Source organism: Dendropsophus ebraccatus, chromosome 12 (assembly GCF_027789765.1).
Source record: "Dendropsophus ebraccatus isolate aDenEbr1 chromosome 12, aDenEbr1.pat, whole genome shotgun sequence".
NCBI lineage: Eukaryota > Metazoa > Chordata > Amphibia > Anura > Hylidae > Dendropsophus > Dendropsophus ebraccatus.
In genome coordinates this window covers 15,315,038-15,336,673 of record NC_091465.1, presented here as the reverse complement: position 1 = coordinate 15,336,673, position 21,636 = coordinate 15,315,038, and the positions used below count along the sequence as shown (strand labels likewise).

Below are 21,636 nucleotides of genomic sequence, written 5' to 3'. Positions count from 1 at the left end.
TAATGATCGGGTGTTTTCTCCTTGTTTTCTTTAATTGTTGTTGTTTAGGATTTTCTCTAATTAACGTCTCGTATTCTTCACGTTTCCGCGGATTCTCTGCTCGGCTTTACTCTCCTTAATCCCCAGAGTTTCCTCATCTGAAAATCGGAGGAGAAGCTGGAAAGATGAGCGCTCCTTATCGGGAGGATGGCGGGGCGGCCTCCATGACAAGCGCCACTCACCCCCGGGGCCACATCTGTCACTTATCCATCTCATCCTCATATCATGTGTGACTGAGCCAGGAGATACAAGTAACTACAGGGGATCCCAGAGTCTGTGCACCCCACAGCTACAGGGGGGCTACTGCTACCACAGCCGGCCCAGCCCAATCACAGATGCAGCAGAGCTCAGGATACTCTATAAATACAGATAATGTGTTAGATGTTACCTGCAGTCCTATGTAACACAACAGATAACACACAGTAATACCTTTCTAAATACAGATAATGTAGTACATGTCACCTGCAGTCCTATGTAACATTACAGATAACACAGTGATAACATCTACTACATTATCTGTATTCAAAGCGGTATCCTGTGTTATGTGTGGTGTTACATAGGACTGCAGGGAACATCTACTACATTATCTGTATTCAAAGCGGTATCCTGTGTTATGTGTGGTGTTACATAGGACTGCAGGGAACATCTACATTATCTGTACTCAGAGAGATATCACTGTGTTATCTGTGGTGTTACATAGGACTGCAGGTGACATCTACTACATTATCTGTACTCAGAGATATCACTGTTATCTGTGCTGTTACATAGGACTGCAGGTAACAATACATCTACTACATTATCTGTCCTCAGAGAGTTATCATTATGTATAACATTATGTATACTCAGTTACATGCAGTCCTATGTAACACCACAGATAACACAGTGATAACTCTGAGTACAGATAATGTGTTTGATGTGACCTGCAGTCCTATGTAACACCACAGATAACACAGTGGTAACTTCTGGGTAAAGGGAATGTAACAGATGTTACCTGCAGTCCTATGTAACATCATAATCACATTATCTGTATGCAGAGAGTTATCACTGTTTTATGTGTGGAGTTACATAGGACTGCAGGGAACATCTACTACATTATCTGTACTCAGAGATATCACTGTGTTATCTGTGATGTTACATAAGACTGCAGGGAATAGCTACTATATTATCTGTACTCAGAGATATCACTGTGTTATCTGTGGTGTTACATAGGACTGCAGGTGACATCTACATTATCTGTACTCAGAGATATCACTGTGATATCTGTGGTGTTCCATAGGACTGCAGGGAACATCTAAAGCTATATGTATACTCAGTTACCTGCAGTCCTATGTAACACCACAAATAACACTGTGATATCTCTGAGTACAGATAATGTAGATGTCACCTGCAGTCCTATGTAACACCACAGATAACAGTGATAATTCTATGAGTACAGATAATGTAGTAGATGCGACTTGAAGTCCTATGTAACACCACAGATAACACAGTGATATCTCTGAGTACAGATAATGTAGTAGATGTAACCTGCAGACCTATGTAACTCCACATATAACACAGTGATATCTCTTAGTACACATAATGTGTTAGTCCTATGTAACACCACAAACACATTATCTGTACTCGGGAGTTATTCCTATGTTATCTATGGTGTTACATAGGACTTCAGGTAGCAGCAACAGGGGTAGATGAGTCTGACGCCAGGGCCGGGGCTGTATAAGTGGGACCTGCTTTTAGGGGAGGATTGCAGGAGAGGCATTGTGTAAGGCAGCTTTATATTGATTATTTATCTAGTAATGGAGCGCTGCAGGCGGGGATTTCACCGGCGACGACTATTTAGCATATTTATATGAAAGTGAATATTTTTTTTTGACTGTGAGTCGGAGTTGATGCTTCTGTGATGGCGGCCTGTGGGACGCTGTATAAAGTGTGCGGGGCATGGGAAAATATACAAGGGGCCTGATAAACAAGCAGCAAAAAGCTGGGAAAACATTATTGTAAAATACTGAGATAGACGAGGGGGAGGGCGAGTACTGCAAGAACAGTAAAGCTTAGCTGTCCTTTCAGGATAAGCCGTCCTGTGTGTACATGAGGAGCAGCACTACTTCTGGCCCCTATGTAATGTGCATAGGCCATTCTTCACCAGTGTTCCCCTTTAGAGCCTCCATCTCTAATTTTCAGTTGATCCTGAGTTAATGAGTATAATGCCGGGGTAGGGAACCCATTGTTCTCCAGCTGTTGCAAAACTGCAACTCCCATCATGCCTGGACAGCCAAAGCTTTAGCTGTCCCGGCATGATGGGAGTTGTAGTTTTGCAACAGCTGGAGGGCCAAGGTTCCCTACCCTTGGTATAGAGATTAGACTAGCTGCTATGGGAGGATCCTGTTTGCCTGTATCTCTATAGCACACCCTGTATACCCTCAAGACTAGCAGCATGGAGGACATTATAGAGCTTTGAATCTAGTACAGAATGGAGATATAAAATTTAGAGCTTTCAGCAGCTTCTCTATGCATCTTCGCATCTCTTTCCTCTCCTCCCTCCACAGACTTCTATGGGCAACATGGAGGACAACATAGAGCAGTACTAAGCAGTGTAAGGAGGGGGGGGGGATAGCACTTACTAAAACTTTCATAAGCAGCGGCCTCCTCCTCCCCCAACCCTCTCCATAGACCTTTGAGGGCAGTTGTAACCTGATCTATGCGGATATAGATTTGAGCAGCTTTTGAAGAGTAATAATGCGTTTAGGAGGAAGGAAGAGGCATTTTTCACTAAGATATATTACATTTTGTTTTTAATATTTACTTTCACGTATGACCTAAGCAAAGTTTGTTAAAATGTTACTTACCATTTAACTTAACGTTCCTCATTACTAGGGGCCTATACTTAGCAGCAAATCTAAACAACAAGAGGGGCGGTGTAAAGCATTGTGGAAAAACATAGCTGGATCCTTGAGCTTCTGGTGAGACAAGATTCAGATTTATATACTCCGACAGACAATGCAGTAAAGCTGGAGTTACTCATCAAAGCTGTGAAAAACATGAGCCACCAATAGGCAGCGGTATATACCATATACTATACACAGGAGCCACCAATAGGCAGCGGTATATACCATATACTATACACAGGAGCCACCAATAGGCAGCAGTATATACCGTATCATATACATAAGAGCCACCAATAGGCAGCGATATATACAGTATGATATACACAGGAGCCACCAATAGGCAGCAGTATATACCGTATCATATACACAGGAGCCACCAATAGGCAGTGGTATATACTATATGATATACACAGGAGACATCAGTAGGCAGCAGTATATACAGTATGATATACACAGGAGCCACCAATAGGCAGCGGTATATACCATATACTATACACAGGAGCCACCAATAGGCAGCAGTATATACCGTATGATATACATAAGAGCCACCAATAGGCAGCGATATATACAGTATGATATACACAGGAGTCACCAATAGGCAGCAGTATATACCGTATGAGATACAGTATATACAGTTCCTGCTGCCATAGAGAGAATATAGAGGAACAGAATGAAGTCTCGGTGCCAGTGTCTCATGTAGTCATCTTTATCACCTGCTCAGTAATACGTATCAGTGTCCTCCAATTACTCCGCTAAGTGGCCACATGAACGCGGCTTTAGCATATTCGGTATGGCGCCAATTTCCATATATTTACTGCTTGTTAAGTCCCTGCTATATTCAGCTAACAGGAGGCGGTGGGGATTCCAAGCCAGAGTCTGCCGGCCTGCTGCGATTTCTGGGCCTTGTGCTAAATGCCGGAGATATGTTCCACGTGTGTTCCATTATTCATGTGCGCGGGCACAACCATACAGTGTGAATATTGCTCTGTATGAAGTCACACCATGGAAGAGGAAAGAGAGGAATAATCACCAGCGTTATCTGCCATTCAGCATCTGTTGATACCCCTGGCAATAACTCCAGCTTCTCTGAATGTTTGTTAGATATCATGGTTTAGGTTGGATGCAACTGTAACAAACCCTCAGCTGTGACATATATTAGTTTCTATGGGCTTTTCATCCTATTGAATGTCTCCACATAGTGACATGAAGCAGAGATTTTGAAAATAGCTAAAAGATATTTAAGGGAATGAAACCTGGTAGGGATAGCAGACTGTAGTGGGCATGCTCAGTGACCTGTGCAGAATTCAGTGGGCATGCTCTAATGAAGATGGCAGAGATGTCGGGTGATGAGGTGCAGCTTGTTAGTGTATGAGGTGTTACTATGACAGGACACCGGAGGCATGAGAGCTCCTGAGATGAAGGATTTCTATATCCAGCAGTAGCAGCTGACTCGCCGCTGCCAGGAGGTGCGATGTGTAATCAGGGCACAGGCTCCGCAGGTGCAGCCACCTCCGCAGGGCACTTACAATATGCAATCAGGCAAAATTGGCATCCCGGTGTGAGGCTCTCATCAATCAGCTGGAGAGTCCTAGAATGTGGAGAGCGGAGCATGGCACCAGCCTTACAGTAACTGTGTGCGTGCCATCACAGCCTGCGAGAGACTCTGCCCACACCCGCACGGAGGGCAACAAAGAGCCTGGCCACTCACTCAGTTATCAATATCAATATCTGATCTATACAATCAGCTGATCAGAAAGTGACCTGCTATTTACTTGAACTTTTTGTGTTTTACATATATATATTTTTTAATTGTAGTTTCTTCCATGTCACTACTCATTTTCATTGAAACTCTTACAGTTATCATGGCCACTGAGCCTAATAAATGTAAAAACTGCCTCTTCTCCCTGCATGTGTCATAAAGCATGACCACAACACTCTACCATAGAAGTCAATAGATTCTGCTTATAGCTCACCTTCTCCCCATCCTTGCACAGCTCACAGAGAATGCCTGCCACACTCTGCCATAGAAGTTAATAGGCAAATATAACAGCTCACCCAACCGCTCTGCAGATCATACCTACAATACTGTCCTATAGAAGTCGATAGGTAGTCTCAACACACCTTAACCCCCTCTGTATGCAAGCAGTCCTCTCCTGTAGTAGTGATGGTAACAGCTCATCTCCTTCCCTTCCCTGCACACATCACAGAGCATGTCCACTACACTCTCTTATAAAAGTCAATAGGAAATTAACACAGCTGCCCTACACACACTGACCTCTGCATACATCACAGAGCATGCTCACAACACTCTCCCATAGTCAATATATATTGGTGACCTCTCTTGTCTTCCCCGTCACTGTAGTTTTTTCAGGGGGAACTCCCGTCTGCACAGCCATAAAATATCAGCGTGTCTTCATCTGCTATACTATACATTGCATAGTCTGCTTATAGGACATATAGATCTTTATGGCCAGCTGCTGTTTACGGAGCCGGATCAGGTTATTTACTCCGTATACAACTAGAAAATAATGTTATATTAGAAATTATCATTTTTTGGAAGTTTCTGTTTTCGCAGTTTTATCAATAACCTATAACTAAGCTTTTCCTGTGTGAACGGTGTATCTAAGCCTATCATATGTCATACTGTCTGCCGAGCTGCTCTCCAATGTCCTACTGTCTACTGAGCTGGGTATCTAAGCCTTTCCTGTGTGAACGGTGTATCTAAACCTATCATATGTGATACTGTCTGCTGAGCTACTCCCAAATGTCTTACTGTCCACTGAGCTGGGTATCTAAGCCTGTCCTGTGTGAACTGTGTATCTAAGCCTATCATGTGTGATACTGTCTGCTGAGCTGCTCTCCAATGTCCTACTGTCTACTGAGCTGGGTATCTAAGCCTTTCCTGTGTGAACGGTGTATCTAAACCTATCATATGTGATACTGTCTGCTGAGCTACTCCCAAATGTCTTACTGTCCACTGAGTTGGGTATCTAAGCCTGTCCTGTGTGAACTGTGTATCTAAGCCTATCATATGTGATACTGTCTGCCGAGCTGCTCTCTAATGTCCTACTGTCTACTGAGCTAGGTATCTAAGCCTGTCCTGTGTGAACCATGTATCTAAGCCTATCATGTGTGATACCACCAATTTACCTGCTGTATTTTTTCTATTGTGTGATATAATTTGCTGACCACTGTATCTAAGCCTGTCCTGTATGATACACACTCATTATCAACCACCTTATTCCATGATGTTTTTTTTCTATATTCCAGACTCAGTTACGGGATGGAAAGCGGGAGAGTATAATCAGCACGCTCTTTGTGTCGCCGTCCGACATCGAGAATGGGCAGTCGATCACATGCCGGGCTACCAACAAGGCCGTTCCTGGAGGGAAGGACACGACGGTCACCATCAACATCCAACGTAAGTTAAGCCATAAGCTGTATCCATGTTTTCCAGGACTCCTTAGGGCTGCATCCAACTTCCTCAGTAGTCAAATGCTGCGAGTTCTGGTTCAGATGTGCTCGAGGTTCACTCATCTCTATTCTGTAGAGGAGCCATAGAGAATACATGGGCAATCTGCAGAGGCATGCTGAGAGTTGTAGTTCTGCAACAGCTGAGGGGCCTCCATATGGGGAATAGGATGTATCAGTGGCCGGGGGGCACAGTACGGATACATAGAGAGGTTTACAGCTGTCAGTAAGTTCAACTCTTCAGCAGTTCCAAAACTTTGTGTCCGTGGTTGTGACCCGGCTGCTCCGCTGCTGCCGCCTCCTCTTCATTATCAGGCCTCACTATAAGTCTCCCATCGATTTCCCTCTTACATTCACTTAATTACACAAGAGAAGGAAGAGACAAGGATTAACTCTCTGGCCGGAAATTGATGGAGAAAATCACTCGATCAATTGTTGATGTTTTGAGATCCGGCTGCGAGGTGGGTGAGGGAAAAGAATATAATATTCTGGAATTAAGGTTCCATTCAGTATTATAGGGGTGACAACCACCGGGGGGCAGCCATGACAGCTAGGGTATCTACCCATAGTCATATCTAACCGACAGTCAAATACCATAGCTGCCAACATTTGATTTTTTTTTTCCAGGGACACTTTAGCATTAAAAAGGGTGTGTGGCTTATTGTGGGTGTGGTCTCGGTGGGGTGTGGCCTATTATGGGTGTGGGTTCTAAATTTTCCATTGAGAATTTACATTCAGAACAACACAAAAGGAGCATTACACACCCCAGTATTAGGTCCCCAGCATATTACACACCCCAGTTTCAGGTCCCCAGTATATTACACACCCCACTCAGAAATAGCACTCTACTGACTGACTGTACATACTGGTAGTTTGTACCCATATGATGCAGCTGCACCCCATATTATCATACTACTCCCACTTCATCCTACTGCTCCGCCATCATCATACTACTACCCGCTTCATCCTCCTGCTCCTCCATCATCATATTACTACCCCTTCATCATCCTCCTGCCCCTCCATCATCATACTACTACCCCCTTCATCCTCCTGCCCTTCCATCATCATACTACTACCCCCTTCATCCTCCTGCCCTTCCATCATCATACTACTTCCCTCCTTCATCCTCCTCCTGTTCCTTCATCATCATACCAGTACCCTCTTCAGCATCCTCTTGTCCCTCCATCTGTATTTAAAACAAAAAAAAAAAAGCTATACTTACCTCACCAGTATGGTTCCTCTAGTCCCCCAGGGAATCCTCTCCCTGCTCTGCATGAGTGACATCACTCGTGCTGGAAGGGGGCGGGGCTTTGTGGGCAACTATGTCAATTACATGGCACTTATAGATAGAGGAGAGGTTTCTGGCTTTGAAACTACAACTCCCAGCACAGCATAGTCTTACATAAATGAGCTGCCTGGGTATATTGGAAAGTCATAGTCACAGACATTGTTTGGAATCCTGTATCAGCAGTAACAGAGGTAGGGAACCTTGGCCCTCCAGCTGTTACAACACTACAACTCCCATCATGCCTGGACAGCCAAAGCTAAAGCTTTGGCTGTCCAGGCATGATGTGAGTTGTAGTTTTGCAACAGCTGAAGAGCCAAGGTTCCCTACCCCCGGTCTAGTATAATCAAGCTAAATTCAATGCTGTGTGTTAAAGAGGTTATGTATCTAATCCTATGCAGTGTGATACTGCCTGCTGAGCCACTAAATCTAGTTGTTATGTGTAACACCATACCGAGCCACTACATGCAATTTGATTCTATCCGATAGGTGTTGTATCTAAGCTTGCCTTGTGCGGTACTATCTGCTGAGCTATGTATCTCAGCATGGCATTCATGATGCTGTCACCTGAGCTGTGTACCTAATTCTGTCATGTGTGATACCATCTACTGGGTCACCGTATCTAATCCCTTCATATTTAGTACTGCATGCTAAGCTTTCTATCTAACCCCATTATATGTGATAGTGTAAGGATTCTGATGTGGATTCTGCTTTAAAGCACTCTGGCGATTTATTTTTCTTTTAAATCAACTAATGTCAGAAAGTTGTATAGATTTGTCATTTACTTCTAATTCTCAAGTCTTCCAGTACTTATCAGCTGCGGTATGTCCTGCAAGAAGTGGTGTTTTCTTTCCAATATGACACAGTGCGCTCTGCTGCCACCTCTGTTCATGTCAGGAACCGTCCAGAGCAGGAGAGGTTTCCTATGGGGATTTGCTACTGCTCTGGACAGTTCCTGACATGGACAGAGGTGGCTGCAGAGAGCACTGTGTCAGATTGAAAAGAATACACCACTTTCTGCAAGACATACAGCAGCTGATAAGTACGGGAAGGCTTGAGATTTTTAAATAAAGGGTAAATTCCAAATCTATATAACATTATGAAACCAGTTTATTTGAAAGAAAAAAAAAACTTTGGAGTACCCCTTTAAGTCCTTTCATCTCATTGATTTCAATAAGACATTCTTGTCGCTGTTCACACACTGTTTTTCCGCAAGCTAAAGCTTTGGCTGTCCGGGCATGATCGGAGTTATAGTCTTTCAACAGCTGGAGAGCCAATGTTCCCTACCGCTGCCCCATACAGTATGTTGCTGTAACCACAAAGGGATAAATCACCACTGGGATGGACGACCATTAACCGTACCAGTCACTGCAGGCAACACGAAGCAGCGTGAGCGTCCGACCAATTATCCCGGCCTGTAGGGTGACCGCCGCATCTTCCCATCTATAGCTATGAGCCGGGCTCCTGTCCATCCTGATGTGTGACTATTCCAGGACCCCGCCCCGTCTCCTCCGCAGAACAATAGTATTTATAGCGGCGCGGCACTAATATCCGACCGCGCAGGAATCGCCGGGCATTAAACAGCGTCTTCTTTTCGGGACACACTAATTGGATGGATGAAAGAGGCGACAGCTATCGGAAGACTTTGAAATGAGATTTCGAATAAAGATCTCGCTCACTCTGAATTGCTTGCGCGGAAAAGCAATTAAAAATGCTATTAACGGCGGCGAACTGCATCTGGAACGGAAGAACACGCGTTGGAAAATAATTATAATTAACCCCGTTATTCCTGGCAAACATTTCGGCGGAATGCGGCGGCGGCATCCTCCTCAGAAGCAGCCGGCTCCTCACGGGAATACAGAGGAACGCGTTTTTTTTTTTGTTTTTTTTTTTGCCGTTTTATTATTCATGTACGAAATTTAATCCGGTCACAAACGCTCATTATTGTAACTGGCAGGAGGCGAACGCAAACCGCATACATCAAAGAGGCGCCAAACCTGAAGACACCGCCAGGGGTGGCGGACGCTCTATAGGCCACATGGCGCTTAGTGAAGTATCAAAGAGAGAAGCCTCTTATATGTGATCCTGGGAAAGCTGGTTGGCGGCCACTATGGCTGGTGTTTGATTGCTCACATGAGAGGGAACTCAGCTTTTCTGAAGTCCTGAACAGGAATTTTGACTGGCATTGGACTGAGGTGTCCCTTATTCATGTAAAAGTAAGCAGATGTGTCATGCAGGATGCTGGGAAAGCTGGGTGGACCCAAACACGAATACTATTAGAGCACTCACAGATGATGTAGCCAGGAAATCTAAAGTCCCAAACTACAATTATTTCAGGTTATACAGAAATACATCCCCTGCTTCACCAACAGTAAGCACATGTGTCATGCAGGACTCTGGGAAAGCTGGGTGAACGCAGACATGGCTGATGTTGGCTGTAGTCCAACAGTTTTAGAGTCCTGAACCACAATTATTTCAGGTTATACAGTAATACATCCACTGCTTTGCCAACTGTAGGCATATGTGCCGTGCAGGAATCTGGGAAAGCTGGGTATAACCCTACAATGGCTGCAATGGTAGCCATATTGAGTGTCAGACAGTTTTCTCAAACATTTCAGAAGCAGATCTGCTTAGAACTACAATGATAAATCTTCTGATACATGAGAAAGTTGGGTGACAGTCATCAGGACTTCTGTTACAGTACTCCTAGGGAATGTAGAACTGTCCTGTATATTAATTGCTCCAGGATATGCAGTAATATGTCCTCTACTCCTACGTAAATAAGCATCTATGTCATGCAGGACTCTGGGAAAGTTGGGTAAAAACAAATAGTTGTTGCATGTCACCCATCTTGCTCAGTCTATTAGGAAGCAAATCTGCCTAGATATGCCAGGTAAATCCCCTTATTCATGCTCCTGGGAAAGCTGGGTGACAGCCAACATGGTTGCTGTTAGAAGGCCCTCACATGAAATATAACCCAGCTTTCCCAGAGTCCTGGACAAGGATTCTGCCTGAATATGCAGTGTCATGTCTCTTCCTTCTCATCCTGTGTATGTTTACTATGTGGTTACATACATATGGCAGTGGCCTGGAATAACCTCATCTTGTGTCCTGCTGTTGCAGATCCTCCATTGGTAAACCTCACGGTGGAGCCTCAGCCCGTCCTGGAAGACAACATAGTGAAGTTTCACTGCTCCGCCAAAGCCAACCCTGCAGTGTCGCAGTACCGGTAAGATCAGCGCACACCTGGCGGTGCGACTAAGTGGTAAAAATATTAAAATGTAATTCAGAATAAACAATGGCGCCATATTGTATCTGCCCTTTACCTTTTTATTGGTTGCCCATTTCTTGTTGAGTCAAAGATGTTGCAGTCTTTGTAAGCGAGTGCGACAGCGATTTGTGGTCATTGTAAGAATTTCCAATATAATAGGTTCATTTACTGTATCCCTCTATATCTGGGAAGGGGAATCTACGGCCCCCACGAGGAACTACTATGCCCATTATGCCTGGCTTTGCCTGTCCAAGGATGATGGAAATGGTAGTTTTGCAACAGCTAGAGAGCGGCAGGTTCACCTCTCCTGCTTTATATATTATTGATAGTCCTTTATTCCAGTGCTCTAGGTCCCTAGTCCTCAGGGATGGTTGTTGAGGTATACAGCTATATATTCTGCATCATAGCCGCCGCCCCAGGCACTGGCCTTCCAATACAGCCCTGAGGACCCTCTGATGTCATCTACACCCATTGTATCCATACCCCTCTTTGTATTGAGTTGAGCGCCACCTGTGACATCACCAGTAGGAGAATTTTGATATTAAGGCAAATTGCACAAATTCTGGCTTTTTCCTCTTCTCCTTCTATAAAATACACCGAACAGTATAATTAAGCTGCCAGAAAACGACACAAGGTAAGCGAAGCCCCCCTATCCCCCTCCCGGAAATCCCGGCTTAGAGAGAGAGAATTCTGCAGAGAAGGAGGAATATAATAAATGGTTCTCGGCTCCCGCTTCTCTTTATTCCACATCTTACAATTATTCTCATATGTGAACCGCGCTCATTTTTCATCTAAGATACAAAAAGGCCTTAAAATTGCAGCCACTTCATTCTAAACAGCGAGTTCTGCAGCCGGCCCCTCGCAATGAGGCTGTGATGTATCTGCGCCATTAAATCCAGGCTAAAAATAACCGCCCGCAGCACATTAGCTGATATTGTGCCAGGTATAGGAAGTGCTGAGCTATAGGTACGGCTCTATAAAGGCTGCAAACCACCGGGGCAAAGGGGGGCGAGATGGCGGTGCAATCGTGTGTACCACATAAAGGGAAATATTTTATGCCTGTCCCTTTAAGAAAAAGATACAAATGTATATTGTGTGACGCTGATATAAATAGGTGCAGATGACGTGGTAGCAATATAAGTTACCGTTCCTTTAAGCAAGAATTCTCTGGCCAATCACATATTCCACTCTGCTGTGCCGTGACATAGTGCTGGAGTGCACTGGACTGAACAACTGGGACTGTGCTGGGGGATGATGTATACAATGCAGAGGTGTGAGCAGATAGGAAAGAAACAGCAGCATCACCGCAAGGAAAGAGTTACACTAAGCACTGAACTGCTGCTGCAGGGAGGGGGAGAATACATTGTAGCACTATGGACCAGGGCACTAGATAAAGGGATATTTGTACATGGTGAAAAGAGAAAAGTGATTGAATGAGGCCTGGAATTACATTTAAAGGGGTTGTCCAGCAAAAAACTTTTTCTTTCAAATCAACTGGCGTCAGAAAGTTATATAGATTTGTAATTTCTGTAATGCAGAGTCTCCCAGTACTTATTAGCTTTTGTATGTCCTGGAGGAAGTGTTGTTTTATTTTCAGTCTGACACAGTGCTCTCTGCTGACATCTCTTGTCTCAGTTCTCTATGAATCTCCATAGAAAACCTCTCCTGCTCTGAACAGTTCCTGTCTCGGCCAGAGATGTCAGCAGAGAGCACTGTGTCAGACTGAAAATAAAACATTTCCTGCAGACATACAGCAGCTAATAAGTATGGGAAGACTGGAGATTTTTAAATAGAAGTAAATTACAAATCTAAATAACTTTCTGATTCCAGTTGATTTGAAAGAAAAAGGTTTTCGCTGGACAACCCCTTTAAGAAACAGTGTGGATCATCCTAAGCAAGTAGACTGGTCCAGTTTGTACATAGCGCATGCTCAGCCCTGCCCCCAGGGCAGACTGACATTTGTCTTGCTCTGTCTGTTACTAGAGACAGATTTTCCCTGACAACAGGCAATGGGCTGTACATGGTGGATATGTGAGGCATCTGTTGGACAAGACTTAAGAGCTGGTTTTCTGGGGTAAGAAGGTAATTCTGGTGAATTAAAGGAGATCAGTTTGGGCAGGGGGTGAAGGTAACATAATAAAGAATGTATATTTACTGCTTACCTGGTTGATGGATGTCAGTGACTGGGGCGGGACACTGGGGCATCCATCCGCCGGGTCAGGTATTTTCCCCCAAGTCCTGACGACATCAGAACTCGGGGGGGGGGGGGGGGGGAAGAGGTATATAAGTGTAGTCAACAAAGTATACACAAGAGGTATACAAGTGTAGTCAACAAAATATACACAAGAGGTATACAAGTGTGGTCAATAAAATGACTATTTTCCCCAGGTGATGGAAAGCCTGGCTACTTCTTAGCACTATGGACAGAAGCCACTATGGTCAGATAGATGTCTCTATTCTAATGCCACAGCTCCATGGCGGCGGGGAATCCAGTAGAGAGGCTTATAGTACAAGCTTTTCATCGTGGAGCTGCCTTACCTGCTTGGATCCCTGTAATGGAGGACTATCTTTGTACAAGTGATTGTTTCCAGGCCGAACCTCCCGGTTATCGAATGCTCAGACACAAGGGGTCACATGGCAGCGACTGCGGTTTCCATGATATCCCACAGTAATATAAAGACATAGCTAATACAGCAGGGATCATGACATGTATCACTGGTGTGATGAGAGGGATCAGGCCTCCCCCGCTCCCCATCAGACGCTGCCTCCTGGAGAGGTTAATCGCTATCATGGAGTCACTGGAGAAGCGAAGATGACTTCATCTACTCAAAAATGCTGCCTCATATACTGTAACATGTCTCCGAGAGTAAGAGACTGAAGACTGGAGAAGACCGTCACGCTACTTACATCACCTAAAATGGCAAGACCACCAATGCCGGTTCTAATGGCCGCCATTCATTGTAGTTATAGGACAGTGACCCAGCTTTACACAGACCCTGCACGTACATATACAACTGCAGTATGTAAAATTACATCTGCTCTTCTCCTATTCTCATGTAACATTCTATTCCGGTAACATAAACTCAGGGTAAACAGAATCAGTGGTCCCTGTTAAATGAGGGAGAGCCGTCCGCTGTATGGAATTATGGGAGAAGACTGGATAGATACATGGAGCAGAGTGATATCCTCACACATCAGAAAACCAATCTCCAACCTATAAGAAATAAAGTATTGCCTCTAAGTAAGGAAATCCAGCTCAGGAATGCAGTTTTTACAGGCAATGCACTCTGGGAAAATAGTATGCAAATGAGCTTTACTACATATGGAAGGAAACTGTGTCTTAAGTGACCCCTATAGGCAGCTACCCATTAAAGAGCCATCCAAAATAAACCTGTCTCTTGCCCCTGTAATACAACATACAGGTATTATTTATCCATCCATGCAAAATCCAGTTGCACAAGGTTTGTTTGTAGTCTGTAGCTGTAACCGTAATCCCGGATAGCCCCTTTAAAGTGACTTTTCAGTATAAGCCGTCCTGAGTTCATGATATCTGGGCATTGTCTAACTTGTATATGCCATTTTTCAGCAGTTTACTCCCTCTGAAGGCTCCACTTCTCTGTCTCCACTCACTACACACAAAAGAGGGAGTCCTGCTGTCCTATATCTCTATATCACACACTTTCAGAAACAGCAGCAGCATGGAGGATATTATAGAGTAGTACTGAGCAGTGTAAGCTGTGAATCCAGCACTAGACCCCTGTGGGGTATAGGGATATATCATTTACTAGAGCTTCCAGCAGCATTTTTGTTTTTCTGAAGCTGGTGCTGCTCTTCTTCCTCCCCATTCCATCGACTTCTATGGGCAGCTAGAATTGATTCCTTAGTGAGCTGATCCCTCTCCAGACTAGAGCTTTCAGCAGTTTGTCTATCCTCCTCCCTTCTCCATAGACTTCTATGGGCAACTGTAATTGATCCCTGAGGGAGCTGATCCCTATCCAGACTAGAGCTTTCAGCAGTTTCTCTGTCTGTCCTCCTCCCCTCCCTTCTCCATAGACTTCTATGGGCAGCTGTAATTGATCACTTAGTAAGCTCATTCCTCTCCAGACTAGAGCTTTCAGCAATTTCACCTTTTCTTCCTGCAGCTCTTACCTCCTCACCTCCCTTTTCCATAGACTTCAATGGGCAGCTGCAGCTTTATGTCTCAGTGAGCTAAACCCCCTTCCGATAGACAAGAGTATTCAGCCATGTCTCAGTATTCTCTCCCTCTTCTCCATAGACTTCTATGGGCGGCTGTAATTGATCACTGAGGGAGCTGATCCCTTGGCAAACTAGAGAGCTTTCATCCGTTTCAACTTCTCTACCTGCAGCTCTTCCCCCTCCCTTCTCCATAGACTTCTACGGACAACAGTAGCACAATCTCCAAGTGAGCTCATCCATCTGATGGATTTTAGCAATGAATGATGAGTTGGGGGGGGGGGGGGGTATGGAAAAGGAGTCCGATAAAGAAAGCAAGAGGCATTTTTTTCTGATAAGATATATTACAAAGTTTCATCTAGTCTCTCGTACTATTGATTTATACAAACTTTGTTTAAAGCATTAAACATATTGGAGCAATAAAATAATGGTTTTGAAAGTCGACATATAATGAACACTCGACATTTATAGTCTGCACCAAGTTTACAGCTTGTTGTGGTAACGGCCATTCGCTGCTTATGGCCACTTGTGCTGGACGGCCACATTCTTCATGTAATATAAGTCAATCTATGGCCGTCTGCACATTTTACGAGCAATTTCCTGTCCATTGAAGCCCATTATCTCTGCAGTGCTGCTCGGGAGTTTCTGTAGCCGCCGGTTCTTCACGATTTTAAGTGGATTCAGCTCGGGAACAGTTTATTCTGGGGGTGGGGGCTTTACTTTAGATACCTGCAGCCACATTGCATGCTGGGTACAGAGCTTAAACCTTTTAACCATGAATCGGATTGAAAAGGACCCCGCCGCTCGGCCTTGCCTCCGAACTGCAGCTCTTCCAGCGATAGGAGAGCGGATAATCTCTCCAGCCGCTTCCGTCATTTCAATGCGCACTCCCACGTACAACCTATATTGACGCGGCAATAAATTGAAAGCACCGGAGCGTGTAATACCCGACATTATTAAGAGGCGCTGCGTAATTTCAGATAAGTTTAATAGCTTTTGCAGATGTAAGACCCCAGAGCCGGGTGTAAAATGCAAAGCAACCCCGTATCTCAGCGTCCGCAACATGCGCTGTATTCATTAGGATCTAATAAACTGGGGAGGGGGGGGATCTGAAATCTTTGCCGACCCTCTCCGGATTGCTAGGTGTAAGGGATTGCATTGCTGTGATTGATGCCCTCGCTGCTCAGATCTGACACAGAGAAAGTAAAAAATAAAGTGCAGATTGTGAGTTGTGTTTCTGCGGCCTCCGATCTCATCCATCAGCCCTGCTTATGAAGAAACAAGCGGTGAATATTGTAATGTGGAGGCCCCAGCGCCGGCGGCTGCACCGCACACAAAGGTTAATTGATATTAATGTCTATCCCAGTCTTCCATCACCTTGTCCAAGAGGAGGATTATGTCACCCAAAGCACAAGATAAAGATGTAGTTGTAGTTACTTTATGTACAGCTGGTATAACCCGGGCATCTTCCTGTATATAGTGATATGGAGTATGCTGGTATACCCGGGTATCTCCTGTATATAGTGATATGGAGTATGCTGGTATACCCGGGTATCTCCTGTATGTACAGCTGGTATAACCAGGGTCTCTCCTGTATGTAATTATATGTGTACAGCTGGTATAACCCGGGTATCTCCTGTATATAGTGATATGGAGCATGCTGGTATAACCCGGGTATCTCCTGTATAAAGTGATATGGAGCATGCTGGTATAACCTGGGTATCTCCTGTATATAGTGATATGGAGCATGCTGGTATAACCCCGGTATCTCCTGTATATAGTGATATGGAGCATGCTGGTATAACCCGGGTATCTCCTGTATATAGTGATATGGAGCATGCTGGTATAACCCGGGTATCTCCTGTATATAGTGATATGGAGCATGCTGGTATGACCTGGGTATCTTGCTGTACAGTCATGGCCAAAAGTTTTGAGAATGACACAAATATTATATTTTCACATGATCTGCTGCCCTCTGGTTTTTATGTGTGTTTGTCAGATGTTTTATCACATACAGAAATATAATTGCAATCATATTATGAGTAACAAAAGTTTATATTGACAGTTAGAATGAGTTAAAGGGGTGCTCCAGCCTGGGGGCACTTTTTGGGGGGACCGGGGGGGAGGTGGCTGAAATAAAAGACGTCCACTCACCTCCCCGGTTCCAGCGGCGGGTCCCGTATCACGGCGCTCTGGTCCCCGGCCGCTTCCTGGTATCTGACGCCGCCTGAGACGCTACATCTCAGGGCCGCTCAGCCACTCAGTGAAGGAGGCGGGATCCGAGCGGACTTCAAACGGATCCCGCCTCCTTCACTGAGTGGCTGAGCGGCCCTGAGACGTAGCGTCTCGGGCGGCGTCAGACACCAGGAAGCGGCCGGGGACCGGAGCGCCGTGATGTGGGACCCGCCGCTGGAACCGGGGAGGTAAGTGGACGTCTTTTATTTCATCCACCTCCTCCCCTGTCCCCCCAAAAAAGTGCCCCCAGGCTGGAGCACCCCTTTAATGCAGCAAGTCAATATTTGTAGTGTTGACCCTTCTTCAGGACCTCTGCAATTCTCCCTGGCTGCTCTCAATCAACTTCTGGACCAAATCCTGACTGATAGCCGTCCATTCTTGCATAATCAATGCTTGCATTTTGTCAGAATTTGTTGGTTTTTGTTTGTCCACCTGTCTCTTGATGATTGACCACAAGTTCTCAATGGGATTAAGATCTGGGGAGTTTCCAGGCCATGGACCCAAAATCTCTATGTTTTGTTCCCTGAGCCATTTAGTTATCACCTTTGCTTTATGGCAAGGTGCTCCATCATACTGGAAAAGGCATTGTTGATCGCCAAACTGCTCTTGGACGGTTGGGAGAAGCTGCTCTTGGAGGACATTCTGGTACCATTCTTTGTTCATGGCTGTGTTTTTAGGCAAGACTGTGAGAGAGCCGATTCCCTTGGCTGAGTAAGGGGATTCATCAGAAAAAATGACTTTCCCCCAGTCCTCAGCAGTCCACTCCCTGGACCTTTTGCAGAATATCAGTCTGTTCCTGATGTTTTTTTCTGGAGAGAAGTGGCTTCTTTGCTGCTCCTTGAGACCAGGCCTTGCTCCAAGAGTCTCCGCCTCACAGTGCGTGCAGATGCACTCACACCTGCCTGCTGCCATTCCTGAGCAAGCTCTGCACTGCCAGTAGCCCCATCCCGCAGCTGAAACACTTTTAAGAGACAGTCCTGGCGCTTGCTGGTCTTTCTTGGCGCCCTGGAGCCTTTTTGGCAACAATGGAACCTCTCTCCTTGAAGTTCTTGATGATGCGATAGATTGTTGACTGAATTGCAATCTTTCTAGCTGCGATACTCTTCCCTGTTAGGCCACTTTTGTGCAGTGCAATGATGACTGCACGTGTTTCTATAGAGATAATCATGGTTAACAGAAGAGAAACAATGTTGCCAAGCACCAGCCTCCTTTTAAAGTGTCCAGTGGTGTCATTCTTACTTAATCATGACAGATTGATCTCCAGCCCTGTCCTCATCATCACCCACACCTGTGTTAATGGAGCAATCACTGAAACGATGTTAGCTGGTCCTTTGAAGGCAGGGCTGCAATGATGTTGAAATGTGTTTTGGGTGATAAAGTTCATTTTCTATGCAAATATTGACTTTGCAAGTAATTGCTGTTAAGCTGATCACTCTTTATAACATTCTGGAGTATATGCAAATTGCAATTTTAAAAACTGACGCAGTAGACTTTGAAAAACTAATATTTGTATCATTCTCAAAACTTTTGGCCATGACTGTATATAGTAATACGAACCATGCTGTTATAAATTGGGTATCACCTCTATATAGTGATATGGAGTATGCTGGCTTAACCTGGGCATCTTCCCGTATATAGTGATACGAACTATGCTCGTATAACCTGGGTATCACCTTTATATAGTAATATGGAGTGTGCTTGTATAACCTGGGTATCTCCTGTACATAATCATATATGTACAGCTGGTATAACCTGGGTATCGCCTGTATATAGTGATATATGTACAGCTGCTATAACCTGGGTATCTCCTGTATATAATTATATATGTACAGCAGGTATAACCTGGGTATCTCCTGTATATAATGATATATGTACAGCTGGTATAACCTGGGTATCTCCTGTATATAATGATATATGTACAGCTGGTATAACCTGGGTATCTCCTGTTTATAATGATATATGTACAGCTGGTATAACCTGGGTATCTCCTCTATATAGTGATATGGAGCATGCTGATATAACTTTACCATTTAGCAATACCCACGACATCATTTGAGAAGTGCCGCCACATTTGGGGGGTTGTCAGGGGGGTTTGTGCTCCAGATTCTGCTCCCCCGTCCCCTTTGTCACATGGTTAATAATAATAATAATAAATGATGATATGACGGCGGTCTTCCCTGGGAGAGGGTAACATGGGGTGGTTCTTGATTAATGACTGGGAGGACTGGGAGCTGCAGGATGCTGTGCCGTCTGCCCTGCCCCTCTCTAATGTCTTACTTATGGCTCCTGTGATGCATACAATCTGTCAGTCTATGGCAGCGCCTCTGCTGCCCTATATATTATATAATGAATCGCACCGAGCCGCACGTGGCATATGGGATTTAGGGCTGGCATCTAACCTCCTCCGAGCGGGTTCACTGCCTGGGAAACTAAACGCGCTGGGAATCGCCTTAAATTACTTAGTTGCATTTAAATGCTGAATATGGATTCCGCTAATTAAATTAATCCATCATTGCGGAGCGAGGTCGACGGTAAACACTTTTTACTCATCTTGTTAATATTCATCTGGACGGGTTGTGTTTGCACAAGCTCCGATGCCTCCTTAGCAGCGCAATTTACTGGGTGCCGGCGTGTTTAACCCGCGTCCAGATGCTGAAATATATCATCATTGGGCGGGTAATGGAGGTGGCGAGGACGGCGTGGTCAGCGGAGCGAAGGCGAGGGAACTGCGAGAGATGCAGAGACGATCAACGGGGAACTTCAGCTGCCATGTCCCTAGGAATCAGGCTGCAAAACTACAACTCCCAGCATGCCCTGACAGCTGGAGGCTGTCAGGGCATGCTGGGAGTTGTAGTTTTGAAAAGACTGAAGAGCCACTTGTTAAGGAATAGGAGTCACATGTTGAGGAATAGGGTGAACTGGCCACATCCTCTGATCACCCCAAAGGATGTCAGGGCATGCTGGTAGTTGTAGTTTTGCAAGAACTGGAGAGCCACACAATAATTAATAGGATCGGATCTCCCAAAGGCTGTCAGGAAATTATGGGAGTTGTAGTTTTGCAAGAACTGGAGAGCCGCACAATAAGAAATAGGATGGGATGTCCTGAAGGCTGTCAGGGAATGATGGAAGTTGTAGTTTTGCAAGAACTGGAAAGTCACTTGTTGAGGAATAGGAGTCTTTTGATTAGTAGTAGAATAAACTGGTCAGATGCACCAAAGGCTGTCATGGATGCTAGGAGTTGTAGTTTTGGATGAACTGGAGAGCCACAGGTTGAGGAATAGGATACACTGATAGGATGCATCAAAGGCTGTCAGGGCATGATAGGAGTTGTAGTTTTGCAAAAACTGGAGAGCCACACAATAAGGAATAGGATGGGATGTCCCAAAGGCTGTCAGGGCATGCTGGGAATTGTAGTTTTGCAAGGACCAGAGAGCCACTTGTTGAGGAATAGGATGAACTGGTCAGAAGCATCAGGGCTGTCAATGATGCTAGGAGTTGTAGTTTTGGAAGAACTGAAGAGCCACACAATAAGGAATTGGATGGGATGTCCCAAAGGCTGTCAGGTAATGATGGGTTGTAGTTTTGCAATAACTGAGTTGTAGTTTTGCAATAACTGGAAAGCCGCTTGTTGAGGAATAGGAGCCACTTGTTGAGGAATTGGGTGAACTGGTCAGGTGCACCAAAGGCAGTCATGGATGCTAGGAGTTGTAGTTTTGGAAGAACTGGTGAGCCACATATTGAGGAATAGGAGGCACTGGTGAGATGTCCCAAAGGCTGTCAGGGCATGATGGGAGTTGTAGTTTCGCAAGAACTGGAGAGCCACTTGTTGAGGAAACGGGTGAACTAGTAAGATGCACCAAAGGCTGTTAGGAAATGCTAGGAGTTGTAGTTTTGCAAGAACTGGAGAGCCACACATAGAGGAATAGGATGCAGGAATATCAAAGCTGTACAAAGTGCTCATAGCAGATTCCACATGGACCCAGAAGTGTCAGTCAGGAAGAGGAGCAGAACCCCGCCCCTCTGACTCCAGAAAACCAGGAGGCGCTGCGGATTCCATGCGTGCTATAGCTTGACGTTCCTCCGATCCCATAGGCTCCACTCTATGGTCCAGCGGATTATGTTGTCCAATTGCGGAATTCGTCTGACCATAGAATGGAGTCTGTGGGACCGGCGGATAGCCAAGTGAGAGTGCGAACGGAATCCGTGGCAAGTTGTCCTCGTTATTGTGCATAAAACCAGAGACCACCTTTTTTATCTGT

The 21,636-nt window shown here is 45.0% G+C and overlaps 1 protein-coding gene across 3 annotated transcripts in view; it reads left to right on the top strand.

Moving 5' to 3' along the window:
* The window catches only part of KIRREL3 (kirre like nephrin family adhesion molecule 3), a 590,858-nt gene that overhangs the window by 511,556 nt on the left and 57,666 nt on the right, over window positions 1–21,636 (top strand). For all 3 annotated transcript variants that reach the window (XM_069948169.1, XM_069948168.1, XM_069948170.1), the window contains exons 6-7: window positions 6,192–6,342; window positions 10,801–10,906. In XM_069948169.1, the coding sequence (XP_069804270.1) occupies window positions 6,192–6,342; window positions 10,801–10,906 (257 nt within the window). The remainder of the gene's footprint in view (window positions 1–6,191; window positions 6,343–10,800; window positions 10,907–21,636) is intronic.